At 39.3% G+C, this 26,276-nt stretch overlaps 1 protein-coding gene, 1 long non-coding RNA gene and 1 pseudogene across 9 annotated transcripts in view; 1 reads left to right on the plus strand and 2 right to left on the minus strand.

The window, feature by feature from the left end:
• Positions 1-26,276, plus strand: part of CHCHD3 (coiled-coil-helix-coiled-coil-helix domain containing 3) — a 261,763-nt gene that overhangs the window by 55,761 nt on the left and 179,726 nt on the right. For all 5 annotated transcript variants that reach the window (XM_081800074.1, XM_081800075.1, XM_081800073.1 and 2 more), the window contains exon 3: positions 2,402-2,483. In XM_081800074.1, the coding sequence (XP_081656200.1) occupies positions 2,402-2,483 (82 nt within the window). The remainder of the gene's footprint in view (positions 1-2,401; positions 2,484-26,276) is intronic.
• On the minus strand, positions 10,604-17,870 carry LOC145716475 (uncharacterized). Of its 4 annotated transcripts, none has more exons than XR_014139131.1 (4): positions 17,736-17,870; positions 17,317-17,407; positions 16,127-16,449; positions 10,604-10,827 (listed from the first exon to the last, which is right to left on the minus strand). It is a non-coding gene; the product is annotated as an uncharacterized LOC145716475 (long non-coding RNA). The 4 variants fall into 4 exon arrangements; XR_014139133.1 differs by having other exon boundaries at positions 10,680-10,814; XR_014139132.1 differs by lacking the exon at positions 10,604-10,827 and adding an exon at positions 11,174-11,309.
• LOC102750622 (large ribosomal subunit protein eL18 pseudogene) overlaps positions 25,535-26,276 on the minus strand; it is a 5,833-nt pseudogene continuing 5,091 nt past the window's right edge.

The following is a 26,276-nucleotide window of genomic DNA, read 5'->3' on the forward strand; positions in this document are numbered from 1 at the left end:
TCTTCTGCCCATTTCTTGATTGGATTCTTTGTTCTTTGGGTGTTGAGTTTGATAAGTTCTTTATAGATATTGGATACTAGCCCTTTATCTGATATGTCATTTGCAAATATCTTCTCCCATTCTGTTGGTTGTCTTTTGGTTTTGTTGACTGTTTGCTGTGCAAAAGCTTTTTGTCTTGATGGAGTCCCAATAGTTCATTTTTGCCCTTGCTTCCCTTGCCTTTGGTGATGTTTCTAGGAAGAAGTTGCTGTGGCTGAGGTCAGAGAGGTTGCTGCCTGTGTTCTCCTCTGGGATTTTAAAAGATGGACTCCTCTCTCACATTTAGGTCTTTCATCCATTTTGAGTCTATTTTTGTGTGTGGTGTAAGGAAATGGTCCAGTTTCATTCTTCTGCATGTGGCTGTCCAATTTTCCCACCACCATTTGTTGAAGAGACTGTCTTTTTTCCATTGGACATTCTTTCCTGCTTTGTCGAAGATTAGTTGACCATAGAGTTGAGGGTCCATTTCTGGACTCTCTATTCTGTTCCATTAATCTATGTGTCTGTTTTTGTGCCAGTACAGATTACATGTCAGCTAAATTTTATTTATTTATTTATTTATTTTTATTATTTTTTCTTAAAAAAAAATTTTTATGTTTGACGCTTTCTTCATGAAAACTTCCAGCTGTCAAATCTGGGCAAAAAGTGTGTGTTCATCCATATGATAGTTCTTAGTAGAATCAGTAGCTGTTTTTTTTTTTTTTCTTTCTACTGGAGAAGAAATTTTAGGAAAAGCATTAAGAAAAAAATTCTTTTTTGAGAGAGAGAGAGAGAGCACATGGGCTGGGGTAGGCAGAGGGAAGGGAGAGGGAGCGAGAGAATCTTAAGCAGGCTCCATGCCCAGCGTGGAGCCCGAGGTGGGGCTTGATCTCATGACCCTGAGATCAAGATGAGCCGAAATCAAGAGTCAGATGCTTAACCGACTGAGCCATCCAGGAGCCCCACATTAAGAGAGTTTTATGTGTAGTCTTTTTTATTTTATTTATTTATTACATGTCAGCTAAATTTTAAAAAGGTTTTTCATATCCCGTTGTAATTCAGTTTTTGCATATGCCCTGAGGCAAGGCCCTTATAGAGATCATCAAGTAAAGTGTCCACCTAGTTTTCCACCTAATAGGCTCCACCATTTGAAGTACTTCTTAAGTCCTGTGTGTATTCCTAGATCCTCCCAAGTTTTTCTGGTGCTTTCTTGGTCATGATTTTAGGTAATGGGTTCCTAGTAAAGCAGAAATAGTCTCTGCTTATTTCTTATGAAAGGCTCTTAAGGAATATATAAAATTTATCTATTTTATTTGCTATCATAGCTGTAAGAATCTTTACAAAACATATCGTACATTTTCCAATTGGAAAGACCAGATGTTTCAAATCAAGTCACCAGGTATTTAGAAAGCTCCAGCTGTCTTCTCAGCACTTTTCCATGTTTCTCTCCAATTGTTGGCATTTGACGTTGAATGACATATTTTCCAAAAAATATGACTTCAAAATGTTTATGAATCATAAATGCCCTTTTTAAATAAATCATGGAAAAATGAATGTAAGTACAAATGATTTACTGTCAGAAATGGTTTTTTAAAGTGTTTAATTATATGGGGCACCTGAGTAGCTCAGTTGGTTAAGTGTCTTGACTCTTGATCTTGACTCAGGTCTTGATCTCAGGGTTGTGAGTTCAAGCCCTATATTGGGCTTCACATTGGGCGTGGAGCTTACTAAAAAAAATTAAAGTGTTTAATTATCAAAATGAGAATGTTTTGGTGTCATTTTCCTCTCTGAAATCCCTCTCTTACAGCCTCTCCTCCCCTTATACATGATTGTCTGACTTTAATGATAGGACATCATTTTAAAGAATTTGTACTTAATGGCTCAGTCCCCACTGGGAGGTAAGCAGCTCCTTGAGTTTATTATATTTTTTGGCAGGTATGGAAATTTCTAGGTCACCAGGGAACTTTTGATTAAATTACTCCTGAAGTGCACTAATTGGTCTTTTCTACAGTGCTTAGGTAGTTCCAAGGAGACCCTGACCAGCTGGCAGAACTTTGCCCATTAAGATCTAGTCTCAGCTTTGTTTTCTGGAGTGTTTTCTTGCTTTTGTTTTTTAAGAAATCACTGATTGGGGACCCCTGGGTGGCTTAGTCGTTAAGCGTCTGCCTTCCGCTCAGGTCATGATCCCAGGATCCTGGGATCTACTCCCGCATCGGGCTCCCTGCTCAGCGGGGCGTCTACTTCTCCCTCTGCCTGCCTGTCGCCCTACTTGTGCTCTTGCTCACTCTCTCTTGCCCACGCTCTCTCTCTCTAGCAAATAAATAAATAAAATCTTAAAAAAAATTCACTGATGTTATCTCCTTCCACTCTTTATTGATCCTAGTTTCTGATGAAGAATTGAAGAGAAGAGTGGCTGAGGAGCTGGCATTGGAGCAAGCCAGGAAAGAGTCTGAAAATCAGAAACGGTGAGTGTTGTGGTATCTGAGAGAGATTTTGGTGGCCTCTTATCATAATTATGAAACATTTTTGGAGAGGGATGATTGTAATAAGACTCATTATTTGTGTTTGGCTGCACTTCAGAATGTGTTGAGTATAAGAATGTGGCCATTTTTAGTTTTGGACTGTGCTTATGAAAGCCCGACGTTATGCTCTTCCCACACTTGATTGTGACCACTGTATCTCTTGTGAGGTTCTTAGCTGCATGATTACTGACAAGTTTCTTACTATGTGAGCAGTAGTTCTTGAGGATTCTCCAGACATTTCTTAGGCGAGTTTCTTCCAACATATGTGTTTATGATTGAAAATTGTATAGTCTACAGTGGGTGTTAAGGCTTACAATATTATAGCTAATGATGAATGTCATATGTTTGACTTAATGTCCATACTGACACTAACTAGCACTAATTAGTAATGTACTCACTCAAAGAAGCTGAAGACATTGCAGAAATATGTAAGGTTGGAAAATCAAAATCCTCCATACTTCTGTTCCATTTTTGAACATTTTTGTCTTTTGTACATCTATGCAATTATTGTCATTACTAATACTAATGACAGCTGAGAGAATGTTCACTGAAGTGTTTTTGTAATAGTAGAAAACGGAAGCACTCCAAATGCCCATTATGGGGACTGGTTGAATGAATTAGGATACATACCTACAATGAAATACTAGACAGTCAAGTAGATCTTTATGTGCTGATTCAGAAAGATGTGGAAAGACCATAAATTGAAGAAAAGCAGCGTTCAAAACAGCATGATAATATTTATTTGGTAAAAAATACTACTTTTAAAGATTTAAAGTATATACTTATTCATGAAAATATGTGAATACATTTTAATCCAAGATAGAGTCAAGTGCTTCCCATCTGTGCTCTTTCTGAAATTTGCATATAGCACAGAGTTTTATTATATAATCATGTGAATGTCTTCCTGCTGTGAATACTAGGCACATGCCTACCACATGTAGATGCCTAGCATGTATTTGTTTTTATTTTGGACTGCTTAACTATTTTGTTTGAGAGAGCTAAATGTAAAGAGTCTTTGGATTGGATTCTAGTCCTCACTGACCACAGGACCTTCAACATATAATTTAACCTCTTTGGGCCTTCAAGATTTTATTTCTAAACTGAGGGATTTGAAAAATGTTCTCTAATATTTCTTTCCCTTTGACGAAGTGCTAAGCTACCTCTGATTTGCTTGAAATGTGTGGAGCAGGATATAAGTTTTAGATTAAGACCACCATTTTTTCGGGAAATAGGGAAGGCTCATGGCTTAGGGTTTTAAAAAATCAAGATGTAATTAGTACTGCTGAAAGGGTCTGTGAGTATTTCAATACTTTCTTACAGAGCACTTTATAATTACTTAATTGGGTTAGGTTGATGGAGTATATAATTAGAGAGTGAAGTTTAAATATTCAAAAAATTTCAGACCATTTTCATTAAGAAGCAAAGAAAATCGATACATTATGGTAGAAATTCTTGTCTTTGAAATTTTATTATTTTTAATTGAATTTTATTTTAATAAGGCTTTTTTTGGTTAGATGCTCGTATTTACTTTGCTTATTATACTTCACATAGGATTTTTGTCTTCCTTTCTCCCCATATGGTACAGGCTTTTGGTTACAATAATTCCTTACTGTGGTGTTTGGTTTTTGTTTTTGTAGGTTTTTTTTCCCTTCATTATTCAACTCTCATTTGCTCTGACTTGGTCTGTGGAAGGTTAAAGGGCACATGAGATGAATAAAAGGTGCCAGTGAGATCCAATTTTATACCTCATGTGGACTGAGGTTGGCAGCCTCACTGTAAACTGGACAAATGACTATTGATAAGGCATTTATTTTCTGTCACCTTTAAGGAGAGCAGAGGGTAGTAAAACCTTTTTATTATTTTTTCTTAAAAAAAAATTTTTATGTTTGACGCTTTCTTCATGAAAACTTCCAGCTGTCAAATCTTGGCAAAAAGTGTGTGTTCATCCATATGATAGTTCTTAGTAGAATCAATAGCTGTTTTTTTTTTTTTCTTTCTACTAGAGAAGAAATTTTAGGAAAAGCATTAAGAAAAAAATTCTTTTTTGAGAGAGAGAGAGAGCACATGGGCTGGGGTAGGCAGAGGGAAGGGAGAGGGAGTGAGAGAATCTTAAGCAGGCTCCATGCCCAGCGTGGAGCCCGAGGTGGGGCTTGATCTCATGACCCTGAGATCAAGATGAGCCGAAATCAAGAGTCAGATGCTTAACCGACTGAGCCATCCAGGAGCCCCACATTAAGAGAGTTTTATGTGTAGTCTTTTTTATTTTATTTATTTATTAAAAAGATTTTATTTATTTGAGAGAGAGAGAAAGAGAGAGCACAAGCAGGGGGAAGGGGCAGAGGGAGAAGCAGGCTACCCGCTAAGCAGGGAGCCTGATGTGGGGCTCGATCCCAGGACTCTGGGATCATGACTTGAGTCAAAGGCAGACGCTTAACCGACTGAGCCACCCAGGCACCTCTTTTTGTAGTCTTTTAAAAGCAAGTTTTTGGGGCGCCTGGGTGGCTCAGTTGGTTAAGCGACTGCCTTCGGCTCAGGTCATGATCCTGGAGTCTCTGGATCGAGTCCCGCACCGGGCTCCCTGCTCAGCAGGGAGCCTGCTTCTCCTTCTGACCCTCCCCCCTCTCATGTGCTCTCTGTCTCTCTCATTCTCTCTGTCTCAGATAAATAAATAAAATCTTTAAAAAAAAAAATAAAAAAAAAAAAGCAAGTTTTTGGAGTCATGAAGCATTTAATACATTATTGTATCTGTTACCTTGATTGAATAAAGCTTTGTACACAGTTTTAGAGAATGGTTCTTTGTGCCATTGTCCTGTCACTTGTATACATGCTGCTTACTAGTCTTACCTTGCTCTCCAGGTGCCCACATGATGGTAGGCGAGTTCTCAAGCACTTTAGAGTGGCGCATAGGCACACATACATGTAAGGAACCAAATTTGTGCAAAAAGGACTTTGGAAATCGTTATTTTTTTCCTACAGAATATTTATTATCATTGTTTAACCTTTTTATTATGGACATTTTAAAGCACGCTGAAAAACAGAGAAGAGTACAGTGAATCCCCAGGAGCCATCATACTATTTCAACAATTCTGGTTTCATCTATACCCCAGTCACTCTGCCTATATGTGGCAAATGGTGAGGGAACAATAACATTTTTACTAAGCTGGTGAATTCTCTGGCAGGGAAATAATCTAAAATGTCTTCTGTCAGGCTTGCTTAAAGAAGGTCCTTTGTTTCAGTTGGGTTTTTGGTTGAAAGACTGAAACTTAACTCTGGCTAACTTAGGAAGCAAGGACATTTTGAGAAGCATATAGGATAGCTCAAAAGAATCAAAAGGAAGATGAGAGGACTACTAGCTAGTGAAGAACTGGGTACTACTAAAACTGTACACAGTGGGGAGGAAGTAAGTCCCTAAAAGGAAATCAGGATGAAGGCTTCGCAACAAAGGGAAAAGGATGGTGGGTGGCTAAATTCCACTGAATTGAAGAGGTCATCGATTTTAAGAAGCATTTGGTGTACGACTAAGAAAAAAATTGCTGCAAATTATAGCAATAATGGTTTATCTCTTAGAAATTTTATTGAAAGAGCTCATTAAGATTTTATTTGAATTTTTAAAAACCTATCACTTGTGTATTCATGAAAAAGGAAAATGTAAGCAAAATAAATAGGTTAAGGCAGTGTTCTGGTCCTCGGGGGGGAGGGGGGATACTTTCGTCCCCAGGGGACATAAGACAACGTCTGGAGACATTTTTGGCTGTCACAGCTTGCTTGGTGTTATTGGCATCTAGCAGGTCCAGGCTAGGGGTGCTGCGGAATGTCCTGTAATGCACAGGATAACCACCTCCCCACCCCAGACAAAGAACTGTGTGGCTCAGTATGTCACTAGTGCTGCCATTGGGAAACCCAGGGTGAAGGGGTTCTTAAAACTTGCTCACATTTGGTCTGATTCTTCTGAATCACTCTTGGACTTGATGTTCTTGTTCTTATTCTGTGCCATCAAAACCTTGGCGAAAAAGATTGCTCCACTGTCGTTCCCGGGATTTTTCCAGGCTGCTGACAGCAGTTGTGCAAATTTTGATGTCACACACAGGCTGTGGCAACTGTGCAGGACTGCCGCGGGGCAGACAGCAGTTGTGAGACGCTTTCAGGCGGGTGAAGACATGGACGACTGTGGTCCTAGAACCGTATTCTGCCAGCACACTCAAGACACACTTGAGGCTGTAACATCTGCCAGGCTGAAGGGACTTGCTGAGTGTCTGTCTTGTGTCCCACCTGGTGCAGAGGGCCTTTGACAGCATCTCTGCCTGGCAGGGGCCACACACATGTACAGCCCATTCAGAAATCGTTTAAACTGAGGATATTTCATTAGGCCATTGAAAATGTACCCGAACTCCTTTCCTTTAAGTCTCCACTCCCTTAAATCTAAACATGCAGATGTAGCCTCATTAAAAGTTGCTTTATTAGGAGAAGGGCTCTACTAAGACCAGTGACCGTGTAGCTAGTTGTATGCACTCTGACTGGATATGCTGTATTCTCATTTCTTTTTTCTTTTTTTCATATCTAAGAAAACATTTACACATGGACTCTCAATTCAGGTTATTTTAGATCTGATTCTGTTTTATGAAAATCTTCAGTGATTTGCTTAGTTGACAAGCTGATACCCCCCAAATCACTGACGTAATATTAGTACACACACTAAAATTGATGGGTCTAATTTGGAATCCTGGTTTTGCTTACCACAACATCTCATGGATGGAATAGTTGTTTGGTGCATTGGGAGTCAAGAGTAAATTAAATGCCCATGTCAGCAGTCTGTTTTTGCTATCCTTCTCTATTGCCTATTTTGGATTATACCTGACCATACTGTGTTGGAACTGTAGCAAGCCAATATGGCAGGGACGTGGTATGCTACAGTTTGAGTATAGACTTTTAAAATGTGGTCTTCTGCACCCTACCTCCAAGAGTCAATCTCTGACAGCAAGAAAAATGTGACTACTTCTGACCTCTGACCTTTGGCATTTGAATTTCACCTCTTTACCTATAAAGGCAAGTGAAAGTGTTTCAGTTTTAATAACCTTTCTTCAAGAAACCAGGAAGAAAGGGAATAGCTACATGATGTTGTAACTAACTGTACATCAACCAAGATGACTTCCTTGCTGTTTTTAGATGAACAGCAAGCAGTTGAAATTTTACCCCATTTTTAATGACTTGAAAAATTACCTTAGATTTGTGAGACATAAAATAATTAATTTGGTTTAATAAATTAGTCATAAATTTTGTCAGTATCTGGGTAAGTTAAACACAGTCCATTAATTTTTTTCAATTTATAGCATCAGGTAAGGGCTTATATTATCAAATAAGGGCTTAAAGCTTATATGTGCATTTAGTTTCTTTTTTTTTTTTTTAAAGATTTTATTTATTTGACAGAGAGAGATACAGCGAGAGAGGGAACACAAGCAGGGGGAGTGGGAGAGGGAGAAGCAGACTTCCCGCAGAGCAGGGAGCCCGATGCGGGGCTCCATCCCAGGACCCTGGGACCATGACCTGAGCCGAAGGCAGACGCTTAACGACTGAGCCACCCAGGCGCCCACTTTTTTTTTTTTAAGATTTTATTTATTTATTTGATAGAGAGAGAGGCAGCGAGAGAAGGAACACAAGCAGGGGGAGTGGGAGAGGGAGAAGCAGGCTTCCCGTGGAGCAGGGAGCCCGATGTGGGGCTCGATCCCAGGACCCTGAGATCATGACCTGAGCCGAAGGCAGACGCTTAACGACTGAGCCACCCAGGCGCCCCTTATTTGTGCATTTAGTTTCTTACAGTAAAAGTGAAATTCACAGCGATGGTATCTTCTCTTTAAACTCATATAATAATTCATTTCAGTTTTATTATTAGTTGTTTTCTGCCTGTGGAAGAAAAAGCTGGGAAAGAAAGGAGTAAAGAATCCACTGGAGAAAAACAGGGTATTGTAGGTTAGTGTCACATTGAAAATACATAAGTCTGAAGTCATTTACCTGGTGTGGTGCCTTACACATAGCGAGTTCTCACAAACATTTGCTCAGCTGAATCACTGGAGCTGGAAAATCTTGACAATCTTCTAGCAAGGATGGTCTGTTTTATATGCTTATATGTTTTATAACATATATATATATATGCTATGTTTTGTTAAAAATAAAAGCAAATTATGCCTTTAAAAAGACATTAACTGGAGGCTATAGATACTTCTAAACCTTTGTTTTAAATTAATGTAGTGTTAAACATCACTTTCCAGTTGTAAACACAAATCACACATGTATGAAATTGCATACCTTCAACCTGCGTGTAATCTCTAGGTATATAAGAATTTTAAAAAATCAGCAATTTTCGGGCGCCTGGGTGGCTCAGTTGGTTAAGCGACTGCCTTCGGCTCAGGTCATGATCCCGGAGTCCCTGGATCGAGTCCCACATCGGGCTCCCTGCTCGGCAGGGAGTCTGCTTCTCCCTCTGACCCTCCCCCCTCTCATGTGCTCTCTCTCATTCTCTCTCACACAAATAAATAAATAAAATCTTTAAAAAAAAAAAATCAGCAATTTTCAAGGAACAAGTGCTGTTAATAACTGGTATTTATCAATGGCGTATTATAAAAGTGGAGTTTTCAAGTGACTTTAAAAGATCAATTAGTCAGTATTTTCTCAAGGCACTCAACTGTCACAGGCAAATAACTCTCACTTCTGATTTAGAAATATTTGCAAATAAGGTGATTAAAGAAATTTGAGTTAATCACTCTCCATTTGATGTCCAATGTAACGTGTACCACTCTGCTGTGATGTGAGCACATTTCCCTGTGTACCGGATGGCTTGTTGGCATTGTCTGCAAAATACTCCTTGATATGAGCTAACATTTAAGAGCTCCCTCTGTAGCATGAAAATCCCTATATAAGAGAATTGTTTTCTTATTGAAGCCTTTTTTTAAAATGCGTACTGCATTGCTGTTGTTTTATACCTATCCCTTTTCTATTACATTTGCTTAAAAGTAGATAAAGAACGAACCCGTTCTCAGTGCAAGAGGAAGATTGCGTCTTAGCCACCTGATACTTTTTCCGTGGAAGATGATTAGAAGTGCTGTGTATGTACTAGGTATTGGAATCTTTCGCCATCTGCCACTTTCATCCTTTTCTCTTCAAATGGCACTTTTCTGTTTTTAGTAGAGACGACTGCTTTCTATAACCAACCATTATAGAAGGTTGTATTATCCAGTCTGTGTTTTGTTTACTTCTCTTCTTATTCCAAAGTCAATTTTATTTCTTATCGATGCTATGTTGTTGTAGGATCCTACCCTGAATTCTGTTTAAGAAGCTATTTCTACATGGTGGGAATATTAAACCTGGAAAACCAGAATCAGTCAAGCATGCCATAGAGATCTGTAACATTTTTATTGATTGTAATAGCAGCAGTGATGTTCAACCACTTCTTGCTCACATTTCTTTTGACAGTAATTACAGAGTTTTCTCTCATGAAGCCAGTGTTTGAAGTAATTTGTGCTAAAGTTGGTTTCTACATTTGGAAGTTTCTAGGAATTGGTTTCTGAGTGTTCTGTGGTTGTAGTAGTTCTTGTTGAAGTTTCTGCATTACCAGTACAATCTGGGGAAGAGCGGAGCCTGTAATGTGCTCTATAAATCATTTATCATTCCTTCCATAACACTGACAATAGCATTCATAGTTTATCCCTGCTTTATAGAAACAGATGACTGACGTAGACATATGCAAAGTTTCTCAGTCAGCAGCAGAACGGGACTTGAATTGGACTGCCCCTTAGCCCCACACCATCTATTGCTGAGGTGATAGAATCATACTGTCTCACATCATCTTGTAAAACATTTATTCAAAGGAAGCCCAACGTGGGACTCCAGTATGAAAGCTGATTCAAGTGCCATCTGGTTAGGGCTAGGACTAGGAATGTAGAGCTCTGTCAGCCTTTACCCCCGCCCTTTTCCCTTCCTAGAGACCTGGGAATCACCTTCACAGGGCCCTAATGCTATTAGCGCTGAGTTTGAGAAACCTGTGGTCAGGATAATTTTCTCTCAAATTTGGACGCTTTTTGTGTGAGGAGTATACTTGTCCAAACAGCATTTGTTGGATGGCTGCAGTTTTGTTTCTGTTTTAGAAGGTGAGTGGGCAGTGGCCTCATGTCCATTTCCTTGAGTCCAGAAGTCCGTATTTATGGATGGTGGTCCACGTAGGCTGGGCCTCACCCTGGCTGAGCCCTCAGTCCTCGCCCTTCTGGAAGCCATCTGCTGATCCTGCTGGTAATGAGTGCTGTGTTAGGAAGAGTGTAGAAGAATGTGAGATCCTTCTATAGCAGTTCACTTTGGAAACAGTGGAGAAATATACGGAGAGGGTCCCCTCTTTCCTTTCCTGACCTTAACAGCTTTGCCGGTAGAGCCTTGAGTTGACGAGGAGTGTGGGCAACATAGTTGTAAATCAGATGTAAATTTTTTCTCAGCATTATAATATTTCCAAACATTGGCACATTTTGATGTTGAAGTAATAACCCCTCCCCCCTCCTTTCCTGGCTGGAGAAAACTGTTAAGAGCAAGTGGCTCATGTTAAGTTTCTGTTAAATATTTTGCTGAGGAAATCCATATTCTTTTGCATCCCACTCATCCAGAAGCAGATAGGGTTTGTCTTTGGAAACTTTCTTCACAGTTTATAGATGACAAGCACATAGAATATGCACACTGGAATCGCGTATTATATGTTGTGAAAAACACTTCCGAGTACAGGACCTATTTGCCCAACTAAAATGAGAAAATTAAAAAAATTGCAGGTGATGTTGCTTTGTATTTGTTACGTGTTCTGTACTATTCTGAGCACTTGATGTGTTTTAAGTCATTCATCCACCCAGTGCCTCTGTTTACCCCACTTGATAAACAAGGAAACTGAGAGGTAAAAGAACTTGCCCAAGCTTGTATCTAGTAAGTGATGAGTCTGGGATTTGAACCCACATCTATGGAGTCCCTGCACTTTACTATCCTGCGGTACTACCTTTCCGTGTGTACCGGGAGTACTTTCTTTAAAGTTTTTCATTTATCACTGTGGGAAGGAGTAGCAAGCATTTACTTGGATTTTCACATGTAAATTGTAGTAAATAAAAGATCACTCAAAAATGACCTCTGTTGTGTGCTACTGGTTATTAGATCTGGGCAGCTGCTCAGGATGATCTTTTTACCACTTCCTTTATTTTAGGACCAAAATTTTTGGAGAATTTGTGCTTAAAGTTAATATTCTTTATTTACGTAGGTGATAACTTACTATGAAATGCTCGTTTGTGTACATATTTTAAGTGATGGTGGCAATTTGAATTTCCTGTTAGCTTAAGATTGGGACATTTCTCTTAATTGCTCAGTGTGGTGGCAGGGCGCGTGGAAGCAGGTGGTAAGTACTCTGCCTCCTGAACTTTAGAGATGCGTGTCAGCTGCTGGTGACTGAGACACGCGTGTGCTCAGCAGTGTTCTGCTGAGTTCATTGGAGCCACTTGGGCCCTGCCATTGTTCCGGAAGCAATAAAGAGGCACAGGATTTACTTTAATAGATGACTGTGGAATGGAAATCATTTTGCATTTCTCCCTTTATATTCGTCATTAGGTTTTTTTTTTTTTTTTTTTAAAGACTTGTGGTTATTCTTTTATTTTGTATTGGTTGTATTGCTTCATGTATTAGGTTTTTGGTTTGTAGTATTTGTTATTATTCATTTGTCTTTTTTGTAATGATCCAAGTATTTTGGTAAATCATTAGATTTAGCTTACAAACTTCTGTGTTTTTAAATCAGTTAGAAAATGAGCTGTTAGGACAATGTGCCTTTGGAACTAGAATATAGAATTCCTCCATTGAATAATGTGCAGGTAGTGCAATGTGTGGAGCAATTTATTATATACTATTTGCAGCCGCTTCCTTACACATACACTGTGTAGCTTCTGCATGCTTAAACCATTTCATTTGGATTTTTTTTTTCAAGTTATCCCATTAAGGTGATTGTAGTGTGATTTTCGACGTCAAGTATAAAGTATAAAAATAGTTTATTAACCATTAATGTTTCAATTAATGATTTAAATTTGAGTTCCTTCACAACTTCTTAGAATGGATTACTTAAATATTTCCTGGTGCCATTTTGTGAGATTAAAACAGAAATCCCTTAAAAACTCATAAATTACAGTTTTGCTTCAATTACAGTAGGATGATGGATTAAAACCAAATGAAATAAAAACAAAACCAAAAAAAAGGCAACCAAAACCACTAATTTAATATGGGAAATGTCAATTAATTTAAAAACCATTACCCATACTCTGGTTTCTCTTCAAATCATATAAATCTTTCACCTTTTAAAAACCATTACCCAACAGAGTTTCTGCAATTTTTATTACTGCTACAGAACCTGGTAGGTTTGACTTAGAAAGTCATTCCTCATACTACTGAAAGCATGGATGTTTATTTGTTTAAAAAAATTACAAAAGAAATATATTATATATTGAAGAAATCCAGATAATATAGAAGCATAAAAACTTAGTCATCTTTCCCTCTCCCCTCCTGCCCCTGCTCTTTCCCCCTAGAATACTGTTCACACATTCATACCCAATGGGAAATGTATTCTTAACCATGTTTTATGTGGTTTGAGTTTTAAACAAAATGAGATTGAAGTAATGATGTTGTATAACTTGCTTCCCCGCACCCCCCAGTCTTATATTGTGGTCCTCTTCCCATGTACAGTGTATATAGATCTTATAGATAGACTTTAGATCTGATCATAGACACCATTTCAGAAGACTTCACCTAGGAAAAGTAATACAGTAATAATAGATAATAAGTAATAATACGCAATGGTAATAGCGAACAGTTTTTGAACGCTTCCTTTGTCCCAAGCACTGGTGCAAGCACTTTGTACATATTGATCATTTAATCCTCCCAGCAGCGGAGTGGAGGAGGTTCTGTTCTCCTGGTACATGCACATTGCAGGTGCAGTGTCCGAGACATAGAGAGGTGTACTTCCTAGTCTCATGCCCAGAAAATAGGTTGGGATTTGAACACAAGCATCTGAAGTCATACTCATCACCACTCTACTTGACTGCGTCTCAGAGGCTAACTTATTTTCTGGTCCAACAGTGATGTTACCTATTATATATTAGTCTGAATGTTCTCTCTGAGGCTCTTTTGATATGGTTTACTGAAGTTTTAGGTTTTTCAGATTTTAGTACACTCGGTTTTGCCTTGATTATGGAGCTCAGTAAATAAGGAATTTAGTTTTGAAAAGAACTCACAAGTGAAGGGATTTTTCTTTGGTATTTTTGTTTTTTTAACTCACATGACTATATTTTGAAATGAAACTGTCAAAATACTGTCAGTGGATGAAAATTAATATTTCCATAAATTTTGCTGTAAAATATTGGGAATTGTGTATTTCTTTATGAATCTACCTGACAACTATACAATTCAGTTTTTATAGACTTAAAGAAAAAGAGCCCAAACTATTGTCCAAGTGAGTTTCTGTAACTTGTTATCTGTACAGCCCCAAGTAGGTTTGACGTAGAAAGCACTTTCCTGAAACTACTGAAAACTTAGGTGTTAGCCTAATAAAAATTGAGGGTAATATCAGAATTTTGATTACTGATTATTCGTGCTCCATTCTTTTTGCCTTATGTCTCTCCTTTCCCCCTTAAATTAATTAGCCCTGTTTCTGCTTTTAGTATATGTGCTGCCAAAGCCAGCACATCCCTGTCTCTGCTTTTAAAATGTATTGCAAATCCATTTATCTCTCACCATTTCTATCCCTACTTAGTCCAAGCTATGGTTCTCAATTGGGGGATATCCCCCCCCCCACTTGACCTTTACAGTTGTCACAACTTAGAGGGTGCTCCTGGCATCAAGTGAGTGGGTGGTGGCCAAGGATGCTGCTAAATACCCTATGATGCACAGAAACCCTGGTCTCAGCAATTATCATTTCTCAGTTGTGTTATTACAAAGTCTACTCCAGGGAGCCACGCTTGTCTCCAGGTTCTACTCTTCACAAAGCAGTATTAGTGTGCTTTAAACATTTATTTATTTTTTAAAAGTAATCTTTACACCCAGCGTGGGGCTCGAACTCATGACCCTGAGATCAAGAATCGGGTGCTCTATCAACTGAGCCCACCAGGTGCCCCTAAAAATGTATTTTGAATCATGGGAGTTGATTTGCTGCAAATTCTGTAATGGCTTTTCATTAGATTTAGCATAAAGCCCAGACCTTTCCATGACATTCTAGTCCTCTGATTCCCTTTATATATTCATATGCTCATGCATCATCTCTTACCATCCTCTCATTGAATGTTACAACGAAGTCAGCTGCAAACCTCTTTGTGCCTACGGCTCTATGCTGCTTTTGCGTGGCTGGCCCCTCTTACTATTCGGTGTTCTTTTCAGCCCCACAGAGAGGCTTTCCTTGATTATTTTATCTAAATCTTCTTTCTTTCTTGTCCTCTCACTGTGGTTATCCTTTTCTCTACTTTGTTTCTTTTTCATAGCACTTTGGCTATTGATTGACTGTCTCTTCCACTGGAATATAAAGGTCTATGAGGCCAGAACTCATTGTCTTGTAGTAAGTGTCAACAAGAATGCATTACCAAATTAAAGTAACATTTTATGGGTATGGTTAAGTAGATTAGAACAGGATAGAATTTGTCCATAAGGGAAAAGAGGCAGGAGAATTATCAAATGACAAGAGCAACTCCCACTTCATGATTGCCTCCCGTTCAGCAGGTGCTGTGCTGGTGCGTTTATGGACATGAGCTCTGCGCTCCCCGGGAGCCTTCTGATTAGGCCTGCCTTAGCCTGTGTGGCAACCTGTGGGATGATGCCCCCCACATTTCCCTGGGATCTGAGGCTGGGCGGCCCCCCGCACCAAATGCTATCCTGGGAGTAGATGGGGACGGTGGCTCTGCCCTCCACGGATTTGTTCTACAGCTGGAACGCGGCTCCGAGAGGCTGGGTTCCTTGCCCGAGGAGCTGACAGAAGGCAGCATACGGATTCGAATCCTGCTCTTCCCTTCTGCGCCTCTTTCCCAGCTCTTCCTCTTCAGCAGTTAGTTTTTGGATCTTAGGAAACAGCTGTGGTTCCTGTCTTCCCCTCTAGGAGGCTTAATCGGCTCTCTGGTTTTGAAATGGGGACTACATTTTTAACTCCAGAGGCAGCAGTTCTTTGGTTTCAGGTGACTTAGGCAAAAAATGATCTACCTCTCTATCCTGTCCTGAGACAGTTGCTTCGTCAGCATTGTCTAAAAGTGAAAGACGGGCATTATGAGAACATGGTGTGGGCTCTGGACTGTTTTGATTTTGAGAAACCTACTCAAAACGTGAACTACATGTAAAATATATCCTGTGTCACACATTCATACTTATATGACTGACCCAGAGTGGGTTTTATCTAAGTCTGTGAGCCTTGAATGTTGGGACGGAAGTCAGGAAGTCTGTGGCTCCTGCCATGCACCTCTCATTAGTCCCCGTGAATCCTTTCGAAGGTGGTCCCGTTTTCCTTCAAAAGGAGCCTGGGGTCCCATGGATTTGTATTTTGAAAATCTGTGTCCCTTTACCTGGTTTGTTGAGAATTTTTTGGTTGAATCCTGAGAGATCATCTCTTCTCTGCTTTCCCCAGCCTTCCTGGCTCCTAGGAATCCGTATCCACACGAGGCCCCCGGGGAGACAAAAGCCCAGGGTGGCCCACGATGGCAAATAGTTCTGAGTTTCAGCATTCCTGTACGCTTTGCTATTTGAGTGTTGTCTTGTGCTTCATGCTCTCTTGTATCCATCCTCCCACTCCTTCAATTTTTTTTTTCTTGGTTGACTTTTTTGTTTTTTCATTTCCGGCAGCTTGTCATAGGAATGACACACACTCAGCAAAGTCAGCTTTAGACAGCTTTTTGCAGACAAGAACAACAAATTCACCAGTCAGGGAGCAAAGTGAGAGAAAAATGAAGAACAATATTAGAAAAGAACCCTTTGGGAAGCTGCACAAAAAATGTTGTATTAAAATCGATACCAGGGCTTGACCTTTTGTGGTACTGTATATTTTAAAGCCTTCTATTGATTCTCTTTTAATAACATGTTTATTCTAGTTTACTGACATAAGCCTAGGGAGAATACAAAAAAGAAAAGATCAAATTCTTTATTATGGTGGTCATTTAAATTTGTCTCAGGCATTTTTCATGGTCGACTAGTGTTATCTTTATGTATTTAATATATATCATTCTTACACAGTATAAGACTATGAAACAGTTATAAAAGTGGCAAAGTGATTTTTTAATTTACTTTTGAAAATATGCCTGGCCTTGCTGTGTCATAGAAGTGTCACCCCACCACCTCCCCCTTTAAGAATTTTTCTTTTCTGCATGTGTGCAGAAGACAGAAAAGTCTCATTTTGAATTCCACCTACCCCTCAACCCCAAAAAACATTGGTAATACAATCTGCCATTCTGGGACCATTTGGAAACAATTCTCTGCATAAAGACCACTATCTTTGACTGTATAACTAATGGCAGAATGCCAGAGAATAGGAAATTGCCTTACCTGACCCCTTTCATCACTCAATCTTGTCATTTCATAGACAGAAATACTCATCGCTTTTCTCTGTGTTCATTGTTTGTTGTTCAGTCAGGAAGGCATTCATTGTTCAGTCAGGAAGGCAGCCCTCTTCAGGGTGTTGTCCAGTCCTGAACTGATTGCACTGTGTGCTCATCTCCTCCAGTTTTTCCCATTAGGAGAAAAACAGGATTAATTTTCTTACCTCATTCCGATGATTTTTCCCCAACATACAGATATTAAGAGGTATCCAGAACAGCAGGAAGGACTTGAAAGATACACCTGGAAAGGTTATCCTGTAAATGGCAAATTAAATGAGATTCAACCTGTAGAACATCAAGTTAATAGGCTTGGGGAGAAATAGGATGCTCAGATCTAATTCATGGTTTTAATATAATAGTCCTGTTGTTTATGGGACATCTGATATCACTTGTTGAGAAGCCATACAGCAATTCCAGGAAGGCTGTAATGAATTAGAGGACATTTTGAAAGGGCAAATAAATTAATCAAGAAGCTAAGAGAATCAGAAGGGAGACCTGTATTGTAGCATGGTGGGGAGAGAGCTCAGCAGGGATATAGCTTAGGGTCCCTGAGGAGGTCCAGAGTGTTGCGAGTTTACCCCACCTGTCAGTCTTTAAGTGCTGAGGGCATCTGGAGGCAGTCGCAGCAGCCGTGACGGGGCCATCTTCTCTGCCCACTTCTGGTGGCCCCTCAGGCCCTCGATAAGGGGAACTGGCTCCTGAGCGCTGGCCTGTCACCGAACCCCTCTAGAGTCTGTCTCTGCTTGTTTATCTTCCTTGTCCCATAAGCGATTCTTTCTTTAGCCTGGTCTGCTTTCCTGTGTTCTTTCATCCCCTTACCCATACTGTCTTCCTAACACCTGAGAAGATCTATGGAGAAAAGCAAAGTCAAAGGCACACAGTAGTAATACAAAGTGTTTTATTCTAATTACCAAAGTAATGTGCACTGTATTCAAAATTAGAGAAAAGTGGCTCAACAAAATGAAGAAAAAATGAAAATTGCCGTAATCCCACTGCTCATATAAAACCATTGTAAATATTTTGGAACACAGACACAGCTAAGTGGGGGAAAATAACAGAAGTGATGTCATATTGTCACTATTGTTTTATTTTTGTTCTTAAGATGTATCGTGGATGTTTTGTCATTAGATGATTTCATGGTAGTTCACCATTAGACACTTAGCTTTCCAAATACTTCAAAATGTTTCACTCCTCTGGACACTGCTTTGAATATCCTTGTTATTAAATTTACACATATCCAGTGTTATTTCTTTTCCTATTACAGTATTATCCAGTAGTACTTTCTTGGGTTAAGTTTTTACAAGTGGAATTACTCGGTCAAAAATTATACAAAATAGGGGCATCTGGGTGGCTCAGTCGGTTAAACGTCTGCTTTCGGCTCAGGTCATGATCCCAGGGTCCTGGGATCGACCCCGCGCGGGGCTCCCTGTTGAGTGGCGAGCCTGCTTCTCCCTCTCCTCCCCGCTTGTGGTCTTTCTCTCGCTATCTCTGTCGCTATCTCGGTCTCTCTCAAATAAATAAATAAAACCTTAAAAAAAAAATTATACAAAATATTACTGCCAACATACCTTCAAGAAATTGTGCTATTTAACTCACTACCAGTGAATCTGTGGTTTGTCTCACTGTTGCAAATTTTGGGAATATAGTAGTAAAACCAGTGTTACATTATGTGCATACGATCATACCTTATATCTGTTTATTTGGCTAGTATTTTCATTAATTTTACATGGGTGGTTCTTAGTGGGATGGAGTAGTCTTTTTGTTGGTCTTGCTGTTACTGAAGGGGTGCTGTGAGAGTTTAAGCACCTACTAAATACTTGCCAGATAATTTGGGGTTATTGTTAAGTCAGTATAGACTAAAAAACTCAGTTTATAAACTATTACTCAGTTGTTTTTTTTTTTTTTTTTAAGATTTTATTTATTTATTAGAGCAAGCACGAGCTGGGGAGACGAGGAGAAAGGCAGAGGGAGAGGGAGAAGCAGGCTCCCCGCTGAACAGGGAGCTTGATGTGGGGCTCGATCCCAGAACCCTGGGATCGGGATCATGACCTGAGCCACAGGCAGACGCTTAACCGACTGAGCCACCGAGGCGCCCTATTACTGTTTTAATCTCTTGGTTAGCTGTCTCTAGATATAAAAACCTGTCACTGAGACCTGTGTACAGCTGATGAGGGACAGTAGACTCACAGTAGTGAGAGACATTATGGGGCCAGCGGGCTCTAGTGGCCCTGAAGTGACTTGGTATTTCTCAAATTGCCACAGTGGACCTGGCCTAAATGTGATTTGGCTAACTCATCAACACCATGTATACCTACGAATGTATGATTGTGTCCTAAGATCAGCTGTCAATAGAAGAAATAAACCAGCTTTGAGATGTGTCCAGCTTTATAAACCATGCCCTGCACACAGTTTCTACTAAATAAATATTTGTTGAATGTTGCATTTGGCCATACTTTCATCTTTTAAAGGATAACATAGTGTTTGCTTTTTGCTTGCTACAAAAAATGAAAGGAAAATCAAATAAATTTGAAGAAATGAAAAACATGTGGCAAGTGAAGTAGACGACTGAAGTCTAGGCTTAAAGAAATTGCATTGCTTACACTTTGTTTATTTTTTTGTGTCTTGATTTTCTATAATTACCTAATTTTAAATTTGTAATTAGCACAGCTCTTGTTTTTTTTTAAAAGATTTTATTTATTTATTAGAGTGAGTGAGAGAGCACGAGAGGGGGGCGGGTCAGAGGGAGAAGCAGACTCCCTGCCGAGCAGGGAACCTGATGCGGGACTCGATCCTGGGACTGCGGGATCATGACATGAGCCAATGGCAGTCGCTCAACCAACTGAACCACCCAGGGGCCCAGCACAGTTATTTCCTTAAGTGTTTATCTTATTCTAAAACGTGTACTTAAACATTTCTGCTGGAACTTCTCTTGATTCTGGACTAATAGCAGATGCAGAAGACAAGCTAGACATTCAGCTTCACCCCGGAGTAAGGGGGAGCCTGGAGATATGCATGCACCTCACCCTTACATCATATATGCAGGTGAATATAATGAACACGGAAGTGGCGTGGAGATGGAAGAGTTTTCAGGGTGTGTGCATGCACGCTTGTGTTTTTACACAAGAATTGGGAATCAAGACGGGTTCTGGTCTTTCCATGTCCACTTATTAACTGTTTAAATATGGGTGAATCACAGAATTAACTTATATCTAAAAACATGGAAACAGTTATAAAAGAGTATAATCCTACTTGTCTCCTAGTGTTGTGAAGATCAAACAATATGCCGCAATTGCCTTGGCCCTATAAAGTTTTATAATAATGCTATTTTTAATAATAAAAGTAATGACAGTTATTACCACAGCTACTTCTACTACATCTATTAATCTCTTGAATAAACTCCCTTCTTATTGCAAATATGACAGTGGAGATATGATGCAGACATTTAACCAGCAGAATCCAAACAGACTTTCTTCAGCTTGCTGTATCATGGTGATTAGACTCCATAGATCACTGAGCCAAAATAAAAAGTATCTGTATTTGAAAATTTTCTTCATTGCAAAGTATGGTGCTATTTTAAAGAAGTTTCTTTTCTCTTTTCCCTTTCCTACCCCAGGTCTAGAGACTGTTCCCCCTTCACACTGCTTTTTTATTCATATTATTTTCATCTGCTACTTAATTATCCCTGTGTTTAAATTGCTGCTCTCCTTCCCTTTTGGGCATATATCATAATTCATGTTCTACCAAGAGGTAAGTTAACCTGACCTCTGTGCTGGATATTGTTTTAAATCTTGGTTCCATTTGAGTTTTATCTTTACTTATAAGCTAGCTTTACTTATAAGCTAGCTTTTCTGAAACTCTCCTTTTGCTTTCAGGGCCTGCTTTTGCAATGCAATCAGTCTTATTTTCTAGGACTGAAGCTGCTCTGGTATTCTTCCTCAGGAGATGGTGTATTGGTTTGATATGGCTGCCATAGGAAAATGCCACAGACTGGGTAGCTGAAACAATAGAAATTTATTTTTTCATAGTTCTGGAGGCTGGAAGTCCAAATTAAAGTGTTGTCAGATCTGGTATCTCCTTTTTTTTTTTTTTTAAGATTTTTATTTATTTATTTGACAGAGAGAGAGAGAGACAGTGAGAGAGGGAACACAAGCAGGGGGAGTGGGAGAGGGAGAAGCAGGCTTCCCGCGGAGCAGGGAGCCCGACGTGGGGCTCGATCCCAGGACTCTGGGATCAGGACCTGAGCCAAAGGCAGATGCCCAACGACTGAGCCACCCAGGCGCCCCAGATCTGGTATCTCCTGAGACCCGTCTTCTTGGCTTGCTGATGGCTGACTTGTCTCTGTGTCTTCATCTAGCTTTTTGTTTTCCCCCAGTTCAAGAGCATCCTTGGTGTGTCTTCCTCTTCTTATAAGGACACCAGTCAGGGCACCTGGGTGGCTCAGTCCTTAAGCATTTGTCTTCGGCTCAGGTCATGATCCCAGGGTTCTGGGATCGAGCCCCTCATCGGGCTCCCTGCTCAGCAGGAAGCCTGCTTCTCCCTTTCCCACTCCCCCTGCTTGTGTTCCCTCTCTTGCTATGTCTCTCTCTGTCAAATAAATAAATAAAATCTTTTTTTTAAAAAAAATGACACCAGTCATACTGGATTGGGGCTCCACATTTAGGACTGCATTTAATCTCAATTACCTCTTTAAAGGACCTGTCTCCAAATACTGTCATTTCCTAAGATTCTAGAGGTTCAGGCTCCAAAATATGAATTTTGGAGGAGACACAATTCAGTCCATAACAGAGGGATAGACTGATATATACATGTAAAAATTGATGAGTATAGTTTCATAGTTTTCCCTCAGTAGGAAACTCTCATATTAAATCTTTAACATATCTTTCAGGTCTAAAATTTTAAGTGTTGGTTTTCTTTTCTTTTTTTTTTTTTTTTTTAAGATTTTATTTATTTGAGAGACACAGAGAGAGCACGAGCAGGGAGAGGGGCAAAGGGAGAAGGAGAAGCAGACTCCCCTGATGAGGGGCTCGATCCCAGGACCCCGGGATCATGACCTGAGCTGAAGGCAGTCGCTTAACCAACTGAGCCACCCAGGCACCCCTTAAGTGTTGATTTTCTAATGGAAGTTATTTTTATCAGGACTTTCCAATGATTATGGCTTGAAAACCTTAAAAAGGGTTAGGGTCAAGATTTATTGATTTGTAAAGATGATGTCATATGTCTGTATTTGTCTGTTTTTATCTAAGCAGGTATGTTGGTAGTAGTAAAACAAATGAGCCAAAGGGTAGCCACTCAAAGGTGGCAAATTAATATGGGCGAGATCTTGAGTTGAAGCTCTGAGCCTCTGCAAGTGTAAAACAGAAGACTCTGTAAATTTGAACTTGACAACTAACTATAAATGGTAGTGCATTGTCACAGTAAGGAAGGAAGTAAAATCGGTCTTTACAGTCACATAGTACTTTTTCACTGTCACATATGGACAGTGACAGAATTATCATTTCTTCGATTATCACATTTTTGAGTCATGTGAGATATTTAGCCAGTTTTATGTGCATTACACAGTTTAAAATAAAAGCTCAGTAGTTGTATTTGTTATTTTAAACTTTGCTTTAAAAAAGTAGTGATTTATCTTGTCTTCCCATAGAACTGACCTGAACCCAGAGAGGTTAATTTACCATTTGAAGCCCATTTTTAAAGCATATAGGTCTCCAGGTATTTTTAAGAGCATGTTTGCCAATTGTGTACTTCTTTAGCCCTATAAACATGGGTCTTAAGGAAATTTTTAAGAATTGGCAATAGTGGGAGTTTCAAGTTCTAGCAGTCTTCCACAAATCATGCTGCACGTTGTCTTTGAAACATTTATATTACTTGACAGTTTTCTGAGGTTCATCTTGATTAATTTTAATACATAGATCTTTAATACTTTTGGGATTTATTTTTTCAAATATCCTAATCAACCTCATTGGTTACTTAGATCTTTTCACCCCATTTCCATGCTCATATATGCTCTTATATATATAATTTGCTATATATATATGTTCATTTATATATAAGATATGTTAATGTACATATATTTATATACATAAAATATATAGTATAAATATATATAAATAACAAATATATAAATACATATATTTAGCATCTCCTAGAAATTCAAATACAAGTTTTATTTTTCAATGACTAAGCCATTTTATTTCACCCTGGAATCTGTAATGAAACTGTATAATAATGTCAGTTATTTTCATTTTTATTCTTGTTTAATTTCTACTTAAATGAATGGTAAGTTAATATCATTGTAACATTTACGGCCCATATGAGTGTATTGCATATAAAGATTTCAGGAGGCGTCATTATTGTGTGACATTAAATGGAAGAGTAGTTTTAATAAGGGTTCTGTAGATATTTGAAAAGGAAAAATTTGAAAATGTGTCCCTATTTAAATAGTACTCCCATTCTGAGTTAATTGTATTAAAGCAAGCTAAAAGTGAATTAGAAATTGAAGCAGGTATATAGCCTCTAATAGTTTTGTAATGAGTGGTCTTTTTTGGTAGTACTTACTTTCATGCAGGTTATCTCTCTGTATAAAGAATGCTCTTTTTGAACTGTTAAGTACCACAAATAAAATTATTTTAGTTGTAGGAAAGCCTAATTACGTCGATTTTTTTCATTATAGTAATTATAAATTCACCTACAATGTGGGAGGGGCAGGGATGGGCTGAAGGTTACCAGACAGAGATCTGATTTGACTTTTAGCTTTGCCTTTTAGTAATCTGTGATCTTGAGGAGCTGACTTACCTTCTCAGTTCCCTTTGTTGTGAAATGAGGGTAGTAAGCTACCTACCTGATAAGCTTATTTTTTTTTTTTAAGATCTTATTTATTTGACAGAGAATGAAAGTGAGAGAGATCACAGAGGGAGAGGGAGAAGCAGACTCACCTCTGAGTGGAGAATCCGATTCGGGACTCGATCCCAGGACACTGGGACATTAAACTTTCCATACAAAATGCTTATTTTTTACAGAGAACTTTTGTCTCTTTGAAGAGTGTGATGGTTAAGAGTATGGCCTCAGGGGTCAGACTGCTTGGGTTTGAATTCCAACTTTATGGGTTACTAAGTCAGAGACCACATAGCAAATTACTTAACTTCTTTAGAGGTCAATTTCCTCCTGTGTGAGATGGAGGACAATAATAACACCCACATTAGGATATTTTCAGGGCTACTTTGAGGACATGTCCCTAAGTGGGACATTCCATGTAAAGTTCTTAGAATAGCACAGTGACTCACACAGAATCATAGTACATGTTCCATATATGTGATTGTCTCTCTTGTCCGTCCATCTATCCATCCGTGCATTTCAGAGAATTAGTCCCTAGTTGTATAGAGGGAAAAACCTACCTGCTCTCTTCTGCATGTGCCCTTTCTCATTTCCTCTTGCCTTCATCATTTCTAAGGAGTGTAGAAAATCTCTGTTGGTGAAAGTGCAAGAAAAACAAGCTAAGTGAAGCTAGATGAACTTTTTCTCTTGTGCATGAGCCACTGATTATGTTTCTTCAAGGGTTGTGCCATGCCTGGTTCCAAAAGTGCTAAGTGGGAGAAATGAGATAGGGCATTTTTTTTTCTTATCAGATTAACAAGTGGTTGAAAAATAATCAACTTTTAGCTTGAAAAAATAATCCTTTTAAGTGTTAAAATTGATAATGATGCTAAATGGTTGATTCTTATGCATTGGTGCCTTCACTTTTTTTTTTTTTAAAGATTTTATTTATTTAGAGAGAGTAGTGAAACAGTAATATGCCAGGAGCTGAAAACTGATGAGAGAGAGGTTTTAATGGACACCTCCTTATTGCTTTGAAATACTAGGAAGAAAAATACCTAACTTGTACATAGATACACCTTTGAGACTTAAAGTAGCCCAGTATTGTCCTACGGCCACAAGTAATTATTAAGTACTTGAAGGGTGGTTGGTCTGAATTGAGATCTGCTTTAAGTATAAAATACAGATTTCAAAGACTCAGTGTGAAAAAAAGAATATAAACCAGCTCTTTAATTTATAAAAATATCTCTTTAATTGTATTGATTATTTATGGAAATAAATTATTTTGGATAAAATACATTGTTCAAATTAATTTGACTTGGCTCTTTTTACCTTTTTAATGTGGCTTTTAGAAAAATTTAAATTACATTTGTAACTTTAATTATATTTCTTTCAGTCAGTGCTCTAACTTTTTTATTTAAAAAATTCATTTGCATAAAAATGGCAACATCACAAAATTGAAAAAAACTCAGCCCGGTACCCGTTCTCTTTCCCCAGTGGTAACCATCATTAACAATTTCTTGTGCGTTCTTCCTGCCATTTTTCTAAGCATACTGTGCTGCTCTTAAGTACTTTTCTTTTGTTTTGTTTAGCATTCAAAATCTTTAATAACAAGGAAGGATCTGGGGTTAGTTTTTGTAGCTGCGGCTGGCCCTGCGGCCTCTGGCGTGCTCGAACTTCCGGCCCTTGGATCTCACGTAGGGTTTGGTGTGGCTGTGCGGGGTTCCCGGGGCCTTGCCAAAATGCCTGTACACCTCTCGGCCCTTGCGTGGACCAGAGAGCAAGACGGTGCCACAGCCCTTGGGGGAGTCTAGGGCCAACTGGTCGAAGGTGGGGATCTTGCCTCCAGCCTTGAGGATGCGGCTCCGGGCACGGCTGCTCACACGCAGTGTGCACACCTTCAGTTTGGGCACCTCCTGGACATGCGTGTCGTCAGCTATGGTCCCTACGACCACAGCTGTTTTGTTTTCCCGGCCAGGCAGCTTCATCTTCCGGATCATCCGGGAAAGGGACAGAGGTGGCCGGTTGGTGCGACTCATGAACAACCTCTTCAGCACGACTTGGTTAAAGGTAGAGTTGGTTCGTCTGGCCAGAAATCTGTACAGCTTGACCAACAGTCTCAGGTAGATGTCCTGACTCTTGGGCTCCTTGCGCCGAACCTTTCGGTGCTGGTTGTGGGGATGCCGACTCCCATGATGGCACCTCCTGCTCAGCCCTCTTAAGTACTTTTTAAAAGAGAATATTCGGGTGCCTGGGTGGCTCAGTCGTTAAGCGTCTGCCTTCGGCTCAGGTCATGATCCCAGGGTCCTGGGAT

Source organism: Leptonychotes weddellii, chromosome 12 (assembly GCF_054177405.1).
Source record: "Leptonychotes weddellii isolate Sample4059 chromosome 12, ASM5417740v2, whole genome shotgun sequence".
Classification (NCBI taxonomy): Eukaryota; Metazoa; Chordata; class Mammalia; order Carnivora; family Phocidae; genus Leptonychotes; species Leptonychotes weddellii.